The 12,199-nt window shown below is 36.1% G+C and overlaps 1 protein-coding gene across 1 annotated transcript in view; it reads right to left on the bottom strand.

Moving 5' to 3' along the window:
* Positions 1-12,199, bottom strand: part of KCNT2 (potassium sodium-activated channel subfamily T member 2) — a 112,967-nt gene that overhangs the window by 74,910 nt on the left and 25,858 nt on the right. The window contains exons 2-5 of the mRNA XM_054285841.1: positions 10,114-10,193; positions 4,730-4,829; positions 1,911-1,967; positions 1,179-1,227 (exon numbers count right to left, since the gene is read on the bottom strand). Of these exons, the coding sequence (XP_054141816.1) occupies positions 1,179-1,227; positions 1,911-1,967; positions 4,730-4,829; positions 10,114-10,193 (286 nt within the window). The remainder of the gene's footprint in view (positions 1-1,178; positions 1,228-1,910; positions 1,968-4,729; positions 4,830-10,113; positions 10,194-12,199) is intronic.

The following is a 12,199-nucleotide window of genomic DNA, read 5'->3' on the forward strand; positions in this document are numbered from 1 at the left end:
GCTTGAAGCTTAGATATTGTTATTTTTCTGAGTTTCATTTATTCCTAAGCAGTACCAAAATCTTCCCACACGACAGAGAGAGAGAGAGAAAGAAGCTGTAAATAAGCAAACTCAGTCAGCTCTTAACTTTCTTGTGAAGATGTTGTGAATGTGTGGAATAGCAACTGTTTTTCTTACTGTGTATAATACAGAAAGTTGAAAGCAGAAAAAAATTATACAGATGAACAATTATTGATATTAAGATTTAAATGCAGTAGAGCTCATTTTACCAGCTTCCAATTAGATTATGTAGTTGGTGGGTGTATTAAATAGCTTAAAATACTTAAATATTCCAATATCAAAACAGTAAAACAAAATACCTAATACTTATCTTACTTTATAGATACTAAGAATTTGCTGATGTTCTGTGCACTGAAAGTATTTGTATTTTAATGTGTATCATGGGGATATTCCATCAAGATGGATTCTACCAGGCTGGAGCCTGAGGTCAAGCCTCAGGATTTTAAATCTTAAATTAATGCTCCCTACAGCTGAAAACTCTGAAGGGTGCACAGTGTCTCTATCTAGAAGTTAAAAAAGATGCTATGACTTGGGAAAGAATTAAAATATACAAAATTATTAAAATAGGCAATCAAAATATATCAGCTTCTCCAAAGCTGATATATTAATAATCTTAGATAAACTCAGGCTTTATTTTCAAATAAATTCTTACCCTTACCAAAGAGACATAACAGACATATTAGAAAAGTACTGCATGCATAGACAAATAAATATCTCAATATTTTTAAATTAAATTTTATAATCTGAACACTAGGTCAAAAATTATTCAAACTGTGCATATTCTACAGTGTTTTCAAGGGCTTCTTCCCTTAGACAATTGTGTATTACATAGAGGTACAATCATTGCATTGGTATTGCACCAGTCATGGTGAGAGAATATAATGGTATAACCTATCTGGAAGCTAAAGTAGTAAGTTTTTTCATAGTGAAAAACCACATTTCACAGAGAGAATCAGAACAGATCAGCTGATCTTTATGCTTTTGCTGTACTTGGTGTTCAAGAATTCCTTGCTGACATCAACATTTCCAAGTATCCTTCAACACTGCTACAGCTCTGTAAATCAATATCATCTGCAGTTGTTACATGGAAATAACTGAATTTGTCATTCACATATTACCTGTAATCCCCATAAAGGTAAGCTTCGATTCACCCAAATAATGGGAGACCTGTTCATTACAGTAAGGAAATAAATATGAAATTAATCACAATCTGGTGTTTCAGACAAAAAAAAAATGTTGTACATGTGAATGGAAATTAGAGCAGACTATTGAAAAAAAATTCCTAGTAATAAAAACTTTAAATCAGTAGTTACCTACTGAGTATTGACATATCTTGTATTTCTAATCCACAGCAAATCATTAGGTTCCTGTGGAAAACTGACAATCCTTTTGTGTGAACAATTTGCTATCTATACAATGATATAAATGGTATCTAACTCTCAGGGGCTGTGATATCTTGGAAGAATCCTATCAATGCTAATAGGCACTTGACACAGCAGCACTGGAATGGGACAGTGGCACAATAAATTCCTGTTAATAGTACTGCTACTCAGAACTGGTTTTTTTTAAGTTAAGGACATTCTTTTTTATTTCTGCAAGGTATCAGCATTGATGAAACCCAGATTTCACACCAGCATCCAGTCCAGCAGTTCACTTTGCAATCAAGAGAAATAATTAAAATATTAAATGTAGTTTGAACATTCAGAAATATAAGTAATGGGTAGAGATTTATAGAAATCCCTACTATATGTTAAAATGCCACCACTCCAGACGGAAATGCATTTGTCTTCCTGTGTCCCTTCCCACCATTCTGTGGACTTTTGGGTTGCAGTTTTAACTTAGGAACTCACCAATCAATTGTTCCAGGTGTGTAGTTTTGACTGGAACAACTCCGGTTTAATTCCTTACTGACAGTTGCCATACCATCCATGCAAAGTCCATTTCCATTAGCAAATGTATATGGGAACACAGTCATAAAAACAAATGGGAGGAAAGGCATATTAATTACATCATTAATGGGTCTATGAAATGCATGCAATAGTTTGAAACTCAAGGCAATCAATACAGACATTTTTAAAAGTAAAGTAACTTTTAGGAAGTACTGCTCTACGTGTTCCATATCTGTAGATAAAGGATTGTGAAGCATTCCAGTTACATTTTTTGAAGATTTCTTTTCAAATTTAAGAACAAGACAACTGAAATGATACTTTGTAAAGATGAACTGAGTACACAATATATACTGAAGATCAAGAAACCCTAGAAATCCTATCCCATGGACAGGCTGTGATACAAAGAGCACATTCTCAACAGGAAAGACTGCAGCAAACTACACTTGCTAACCTCTTTTGAGGATGTGAGGAGGGCCGGAGATGCATGCAGCAGTATTTCAAGTACAAAACTGATACTCAAGTAAAAATATTTGGCCATTATACATATGATGTTATCTTGCCTTTAATTGCTGGCACAAATCTTCGTTTTACATGGTCACAGAAGGATGTGGGAATATATAATTTGTAAATGGTGACAAATATCCTTGCTCATCCTTGGCAAGCAAGGTCAGCAGAAAATAAAGGGATCTGCAGCCCACAGATTAGCAACAACTGTACATGCACCAGCTCAGAGTGGGACAGTGCTAAACTGTACCCATTAATTAATAAGGATGCTTTATGTCCTGAGCTCTTTCCTGTACACCCACTGTGCCTGAAGGAGTAAATGAAAGACACCAACTTGTGCAGGCATTTCTGAAAAACAGGAAATAATCTGATGAAAAGAATTCCTCCCAGATTTTTCACTTTAAGACCAACCAGATGAAAATATTTTCTGTGGCCACATTCTCAGGATGCTGAGTAGTTTCTTTCATCGGGCTATGACAGAGTACCTAGAAATTATTTTTTCTTTCACATCAACACATCCTTAGGAATGCATTCAAGCAGGAGTTTTGGTATCACGCCCTCAGGATCCATAGGGCATTAATGGGATGCCATTTGTTTGTCTGGCACAGCTTTTAAGATTAGGGCCTTAGTAAGCAGGCAGGACTCACCTGAATCTTCTCAGGCAGACAAATGTTATTCAGAGACAGAACACACCAACTAGTCTCTTAGATGTACCACAACACCATGTAAGGGAATAATATGTATAGAAAATATAAATACACTCTGGTGAATTGTAAAACACTTGGATTGAAGAACATGCCAGGAGAAGTGTGAGGCATTCAGCAGTCTGCAGATGTATATGAATATGCATCCTGCCACATAAATACAAAAGTATATTTGGCACAAGGTCTGATATTCTAACCTGTCCTGCACACCCAGACAGAAGCATGCAGTACAATATACTCATCTGGGCTCACCAGAGGTCTCATATTTAAAGAATTGCAGCTTGCCAGAAACCATGATTAGATGGAAAATGTTAAATCCCTAAGTTGCTTATATGCCTAAATTTCTAAGGATGGATTTCCTCTTCTCCACAACTTCTTGTGGAAACTTTACTGTTTGTTTCGTCTGATATCCTAAGGTATATGTAGAGTCAAAAGTAGTTTTTTATGGGTCTTGTTTTTCAGGGAAATTTCTTCACGGCCCTTTTCCAGAACTTACAATTTCTCACAATAAATTTTCCCCCCAAAAAAATCTCAAATGTATCTTCTGTACTTCCTATTCACATATCCTTCTCTCATGCACTGCTGAATAAAGCAAATATTCTTAACTTCTCTTTCTTTTGGATTTCATTCTTGCAAAGTAGAGTATTCTCCTGGCACTAGATTTTTTGGGTGTTACCTTCCTGATATCCAGATATTAAAATTAGAAATCCAACTCTATGTAAAAATTGTGTGAAGTATGTGTGTCTATGTAAAATTGTGTGAAGGCTGCTGGTTCTATCATCCTAAGCTGAGTATTTCTTATGTGCTTTGTTTCTTTCAGCATTTAAAGACAAAAGAATCAAATCAAGTGAAAGGAAGTATGTTAATAAAATGTGATCCTTATTAGCATTAAAAATTGAAGAAATTCAGTATTCCCAGGATATAAATACAACAGAAGTGCAGGATTAAATAAATTACAATTTCTTCTACATTTGGTGATTAACTGTGTAACACATTAAATAAAAGGGTTATATAGAATACCATACTGGCAATTCAGGGTGTGCTACATCATTCCATAAATTATTGTGCTAAATGATATCCATAAATCATTGTGAGTATAGAAAGTACCTTTGGTCTCACTCTTCAGAAGAGTTTAGAGAAAGCAGAAGGCTAGAAAATGATCATCAATATCATCTGCATGAAAGCTCAGTTTCATATATTTGTCTGGGTCCATTTCTGGGATCTGGGGTTTTAAGTGATTTAAGGAAAATCCAAAAAGAATTGTTGCATAAACTGAGAATCAGACATTTGCAATTTTACATAGAAATGTCATACATCTCAAATATATGTTTGCACAATTACATCTGATGCACAGTATCTAAGGAGAGAGACAGGATTATTTTAGTGGTAAAGGGAAAAAATAATACTGTTATTTTAGTTCTTATTTCCATTCACAATGTAAGAGCAGCTTTCTAATTCTTTCAAAATATCTGGAAGACATAAAACAAACCCTTCGTGTATTTAATAATTTATTTCTTATAGCTTAAATAATGCTTTGAGAGCAGAAATGAGGAAAAAACCCTCAAACATTACCATTCAAGTCCTTGTGTAGGATCATCCAGGAGCACACGAACTATGTATAGGAAACAGCTTAGGAGCTTGAGAGAGAAATTGAATAATCGTATTCTCAGACCTGGAGAGAAGAGAAGAGAAGAGAAGAGAAGAGAAGAGAAGAGAAGAGAAGAGAAGAGAAGAGAAGAGAAGAGAAGAGAAGAAGAAGAGAAGAGAAGAAGAAGAGAAGAAGAAGAGAAGAAGAAAATAAGTTCAGGGGCTTTAAAATTTCACTGACCTTCAAGGTAAAAATAAAAGGAACCAATGTAAACGTAAAGGACTATGCAGTCACTTGTTTGAAAGCTATTCTATGCTGTTAATCCTTCACTGATGCCATCCTTTGGGTCTTTGGTAGTTTGAAAAGTTCACTTTCTTGGGAGGGGAACTAGAACTATGTAATGCTTTTTGAGAAACAGGATAGACCAACATGAAAAGACAAACTTTCAGCCATAGGCAGGGCGTATGCAGTGGCAAGCAGTTAAATATTAATATCTAAAAAAGTCTTCATGCAGTAGCTGCACATACAGAATATATAACTCTATTCCAACTTATAAAATATTAAACTGGTTTTATTTAATGCTGAAGTTGAATAACTATGTGTTCAGGAATCAGGACATCTAAAAGTCATGCTGAATGCACAACTGAACTGAATCAACAGCTTGTACTACAGACCATGTAAATATTCTAGCTGAATAGATAGGCCACAAATACTATCACAAAATGTGACACAAACATAGGTGGATTCCTTCAAAGGGAACCACATGGACACTTACTGCTATCACACAGGTTATTTATTTCACTGCCAACTGGAGCCATTACCTACTGAAATGGAACTTTTTTATATTTTCATGTGATTTTGCAGTCATTGGAGGATTAAGGTTTAAATTTTTAGTACTGCTATTGAATTCAGCAGACTTTTTTGCTAGTGTGAATATTTTCATCTGACTCTTAGATGTAAGCATTCATTTACTAATCAATTTAAAACTGTTAGTTGACTAATGTTAGGGAATTGGAGGTCACTTAAGCAGTATTTTTTTTTTTAGTCTTGCAAACTGAGAGTCCAGGTCTGTGTGGCTGAGCCCTTCTGTCCAAAGCAGAATTCTCTGAGTCTTACCCAGATGTGACTTCCCTTGCCCCAATCACAGCAAGGACATTGTGCTTTATTGTTGTGTTGCAAATACTTCAGCAGGTCTGTTGAACTCAATGTAAATACTTCTGTGGTTTAGCAACTACCCAAATAATGCATACCCAAAGCTGTGCGCATACATTCCCTTCTAAGGAGAGAATCACAATCATTTTATGGTAATATTGCTTTTTTTTCTTTTTAATGTTACTCAGTCCTAAGTTCAAAATCAACAAAATCAGGTAAAACTGATAAATCAGTTTTTATGTCTCCTAGTTCCTTTCCCATTAAAACTCCATCTACTACAAACACAAAAATAGGAAATGGATTCTTAAATATTTTACCATGCAATTTCTGAGCAAAATCTTTAGGTTTATTACATAAAACTGCTTATTACTTTAACTGCGAAGTTGCAGTTATCACACTGGATGGACTTTAACAGCACCTTGTTTTGTGAACTAAGGGTTAAAATCCTGTGAGAAGTCCCACAGCTGTTACTGGCAATTGGGCTTGAGAACATTAACCTAAGGATTCCTGCTCCCCTATCAAGAGTAATTAGCCACTGATTATTTATTCCCCAACATGGCTGAAGGGGGGTGGAAGAGGACAGAAAGAAGCATGAAAGTAAGTAAGTGGTATCCTGTTATTTGACTTGGCTATTGCTATGATCCTTATTTGCAGCTTTTTTTGAACTGTTGCTGAAGAAAACATGAATTTTTTGTTTGTCCTAAGCCTTTTGTAGAAGTCTGCTGGAATATGAATGATTGCCCTATTGGTTGCCAGGCTATTACAACTAGGAGAGCAGATAATGTTTTAAAAAACCCCTAAACCTAAACAAACAAAAAACCCTACTAGTTTTGTATTGTGTAACTTTCTTGGGCAAGTAGAGGAGTCTGTTGTTTTTGTCCTGCTTTTTAGCTCTGTAAATGGTATTCTTGATGTGAAAAACTTGTTCTCTGCATTGATAATGGCCTGGTTTCTAATCATGCTTTGAAATTATATGTTGGTTTAAATGGCAAGAGAAAATGGTTCTTTTCTGATTAAACATCAATATAGCAGACTGATGGTTCAGCCTGCTGCCTCAAACCCTTAAATCTTAGTTCTGATAGCTCTGGAACCCAGGCTCTGGATATCTCCATAGGAGTGGCTGTTTCCCACTGAATGGGAGGCAGGGTTTTCAAACCAGTCATGTTTTTATCTAAGGGTTTCAATAGAGAGTACATTTTGTGGCTGAGGTTGTTTATAAAGCAAGGCAAAGTACAGGTTCTGTAGCGTAGGTGATTGGGTCAGTTACTGAAATATAAATAGGAAAAACAGGCTTCAAGTCTGTCCTGGGTCACTTCTCCTTGTTCTGTATGCCTCAGCCATTAGTGACATATGCAACCAGCCTGGCTGAAGTTTGGGTAATTAATGCAGGCCTAAAAAATGTGGTTTTTCTCTGGTAGAAAGATTCTGCAGTCTCATGGCTGGGGATTCTCATGTGAGTTGGAAGCAATGCATGTGTTCCACTATCATGGAGATGTAAGATTTCAAATGTGGGAAGGAAGTGCACAAACACTACAGAAGGCATTTAAAACAGGTTTTCAATCATTATTTTGCTACAAAGGAAGCATTTCATATTTGTTTGCTTCCTGTCTATTTCTGTTCTGTTTTCACATGCTGTCAATGGATCAACATCGTCTGCTTGACTTAATTTCTTTTCCTCCATTCAGAGCCAGATTGCTTAAGTAGCAGGGTCATTGGCACAGAATATCTCTATGTTTTGAATATGAGTGGTGTCTGAAACTTGTGTTCAGCTCCACCCTTCATGCTCTGTTATGCAGTTATATATTGTTTAATGGGAATGCAATTTCACTGTGTCTATGTAACAAAGTTGTTACATACTCTTGTCTTATTTAAAAGAAGAATTGATAATAACATTTCAAAATCTACTTGATTTGTGTACTAAATATAACTATGTCCAATCTTAACGTTTTCTTCTCAGTTTAAACAAGTACTTGCTATTTTTGCAAGCATTTTTAAGTATAGAGTGATACACTATGTTTTACCAATTCTGTGACTTTCCCTTTTATTATAATTTCTTCGTGCTCTCCTTGCAAGCATTTTTGTAGATCAAATGTCAGATTTAGAGAGTTGGTCTAAACAGAGTGACAGATATCAGGTGATGATTTTAGATTTGCCTCCCATTATTCCTTCCTCATAAGTCATTAATATATTACTGATTTTCAGCAAAATTATTTCAGTGGCAGCTGGCTCTAGGAGCTGGGCCAAAATATGCTCTTAATAGCTCATATCCTAGTGATAGTTATCCTTTATTCCCTCTTCACTGACTTGAAACTTCACTTATCTTTTCCCTTTGAGACTTATTGTTGGCTATGATAATCTAGTGTGTGGTCTTGGCAGGTTACAAGCAAGTCATGCTTGTATGACTATGTCATTTTCTCTTTCTCTTTTTTTTTTTTTTGTGAGGGTGCTGAGTGACACCTTTGTAAGATATTTTTTTATACATTGTTTGAATTTGATTAGACATCTGCTGGCAGAAGATGGAGTAGAAGCTAGGTTGACATGAGACACAGATTAACACTTGTTTTATCAGTTTACACAAGGATAATAATTAATAAAACAGTTGATATTTCAAGTTACTGGCCCATATGTGATTTAGAGCAGGACAGTATTCTGTAGAAAATGCTTATAAATTCTAGACCTGACTGCTCTGGTTGGCAAAACCATGTGATATTATCAAAAACTGTTTGGTGAACAGGTTTGACTTAGTTACACTATCCAAAACGTTTTCTGATCCTACTGACAAATTTTTTCTCAACGACAGCAAGTCCATCTTTAATATGGGAAGGAAGGTTTTTAGTGCTCTCACTGAACACTGTCCAAAATCTATTATCATTGTTTATCAGCTCCCTGGTACCTCTGGGCAAGAGACTTCTCCTGTTTCAGTGCAGGACCCAATGAGTCCACTGAACTGTACTGAGAGGCAGGTTACAGTGTCAGCAGCAGCTCTTTGGAGGCTTTCCTTGAGGAGATTCTGGTTCTGAGTATTTGGACAAGAACCAAGATCTGCATAAGCAGAAAGAGTGTTTGCACTTATTAATACTGACTACTTTGGCTTGGGGATTTTTCTTGTTACTCATGGTGCCTTTTTTTCTTTTTTCTTTCCTTCTAGAGGAATATTCTTCTTCCTACACTTGGAAAGTAAAAGCAGCTTAGCCAATAAAATTACCAAGGTGTCTGATATAAAGCTAGTATTTATTTATTGCTAGCTCTTACAGATAGAAGATTTTTTGCTATGTCTTATTTTTGAAAGCTTGATCTAGTCTCCCTAGTTTTGTTTGTCTAGATATTTTCAGACTGGGACATCAAATTTCTTTTATTTTTTTCTGTCTTTTTCCAGACACAAAACCATGAAACAATTTTAACTGTACAAAGGAAAAACATCTTCTTTGTAGTCTAAAAGCTTTATGTATAAAACTATTGTAATTTTAGTTCTTTACATGTGAAAGGCAAAGAGAGGTAACTTCAGTCCTGCTACACTGAAGAAAATTGAGGTCACTTACTGATCTTCTGACCTATGAGCTCCACTGTTCTAACCAAGATTGGATAATATTCCATGTTTCCACCCACTTGGACCAGCTGCATGGATACATTTAAAAAGATTAATATCTTATTTCCTCCCCATTATTTTATTCCATGATGGCCGCTGACGTTAAGCACATATCTCAATGAAGATATATTTAGGTTAGACTATATTGTTGAGACTAAAAGTTAAGTTAGACTATAAGCTAATGACAGGGACTACATTTCTGAAATACCACATCCCCAATAGTCTCCTTTCCAAATTTTTTTTTTCAGTGCAGATCAAGTTTGAAATTTTAGGAATACTTAATACTTCAAAAAGCTGGGTACTTTTGCAGCTTTTTTCCTTTACCATCCTAGGTGTCTTTGCTTTCCTAGTCACAAGGTCATGACTTATCAATGAGCATTGCTGGCAGATCATGGCAAATTAGTCAACTTGATCATGACACAGAAATAAAATCATGATGTTATTTAACAGTTCATGACATCACTAATTGTTTGATCCTGCACGAGCACATTATTTTCAAGTTTAAATATTTTAACTCAGAAGAAAATTTATAGCTTTACTGTGGCCTTCAACCGAATTTGATTTTACTTAAAAGTATCATAAATGCTTAAAAGTATCATAAATTTAACAGAAATTAATCCAACTGCTTACTTGATCTTTGGTTTTTGATGAAGAAGAGCTTTAGTCTCTCTTTAAATGTATTTTCATTCATATAGAATTCAACTTGCACCCTGAAATAATAAAAAAGAAAGTATTAGGATTGGCTATGAAAGATAATAAATCAATATTTCATAATAATTTGTTTCTCTAATCAACTATTCATGATATAAAACTGGAGGGACTTATAGTGAGTGTTCAGCCAAAAGCTCACTTGGCTTTGAATGACTAACGTTGAAAGTTTAAAAAAAAGCCCAAACCAAATAAAAAGAAAAACCTCACCACCACCAGGCAGAAGACCTTTCATTTATCCCCTTTACATGCAGAATAATTTTCATATTACTCAAACAGTGTACACTGGAAAATATGAAGGCTCTATGCTTTTGGGATTTTCATTGGATGACCATTCTCCTATTTGCATATTAGTAGGGAAGATTTCCTTGATGTCCAGGTTAAGCCGCCCATCTCAGTTTAACTCCTTTCCTGTAAAAGTGACATTCTAATGATCCTTCTTTTTTCTGTCTTCTTCATATTTCTGTTGAATGTTCATGTTTCAGTCCATTTGTTTGTACTCACCTATCATCACTTGTGTACCAAACAAAACCACCCTCTCTGAACTTGTTTTTGTCACCATGAAACAGTGAGAGCTGAAAGCAAAATTACATTGCACTCACACAATATTGTACAGAAAATAACCCTCCTCCTGATTATATTAAAGCAACAGGGGAATCTTTCCTCCATTCCCTCAGATCTGCCTGGGTATATTTCATCTGTCTGTCCCTCAGTTCACCTGAGTACCACTCATGCCATAGTTACACAGACTAGAAGAGAGAACTGTTGCAGGGACTGGCCAGGGAGGAAGGTGGGTTCCAGTTCTGTAGAAAACCTCAGGCTGTTCAGAGCTGTGGAGCTGCAGTGCTTGCTGGAAGATGAGAGCAGCACTACTCTCATTCTCACTGGAGTCTCTCCTCTACCCAAATTACTGACTCTCCCTCCCCAAGCCAGTTGTCCCCCAGCAATGAATCTCTACCCAGCACATCTGTGCCTTCCTGAGCACTCAGAGCTCAGCTGGGGAAGGTCTATTATTGCTCAAGAATAAAGTAACACCACATGAGTGAGTTAATTCTCTACATCTCCCTTTCTCTGTAGCTCATCATGTTTTGCACAGCTGCATGTACTTTTTCTGTTCATAAGCATGTCTGAACTTTATTTCAGCATTTCTTCTCAGCAGTCTTTCATCACATAACTTCAACTACCTGGTTTTATAGGTAGTCATATTCTTCTAGCAGAACCCTCACTTTAGTTTTTCCCTTCTTGCATGTGAAGCCTTTTGCTGAAACTATTTCTGTACAATATACTGTTACCTGTAGTGTCTCTCAAACAGTTGTCTATACCAGATATTTCCATACATATATGGAATTGATGGGTTATTTACTCATGGACTTAGAATGGATGACATCTCAGGCAATGTGACTTTTCATGCCTGCCTACTACCAGAAATTTAGGCATATCACTTTGTAGGACAGGGTCATAAAAAGAAGGTTCTGTGATTCACTCAGTGAAGTCAGGTAATTTTAAGTAGCCATTGCCTTTGGTGTGTTTTATTGTAGTGTTCCTTACAAGATGGGTAATTACCCTACTTCCTATTCAAAGGAAGCACAAGTACAACCTCATTTTTAAGCATCTATTTTCCAAGGTACTTACTGTCATTAATGCAGTGACAGTTTTAGTGGGAAACATCTCCCATGATTTGGCAGCTGCCACATGCTAAGTGTACATACTTAATCTTCAAGGATATTTTTGAAGAGGTAAACAAAGTGGCACAAGCTATTGAAGTAAGGGATGTTATTGAAAAGATGCATGGTGGGGGGTTTTTTTAACACATTCTGAATTAATCTATCAGCATTCTGGTAAGAAAATTGCAGTAATCACCTGGAAAGTGGGCCATGATTTAATGATGAAGAGGGAAGAGGCTGTGGGAGCTAATCACCCTCCTATCACCAGCACTATGAATTGCTCTGATGGCCTTCTAACAGCTGTCCACTTGGCTTTTCTTAGAAACCTGTGCTCACAGGAAACT

Source organism: Melozone crissalis, unplaced genomic scaffold, assembly GCF_028551555.1.
Source record: "Melozone crissalis strain CALT ecotype California unplaced genomic scaffold, PUWL_Pcris_2 ptg000045l_1, whole genome shotgun sequence".
Lineage (NCBI taxonomy): Eukaryota > Metazoa > Chordata > Aves > Passeriformes > Passerellidae > Melozone > Melozone crissalis.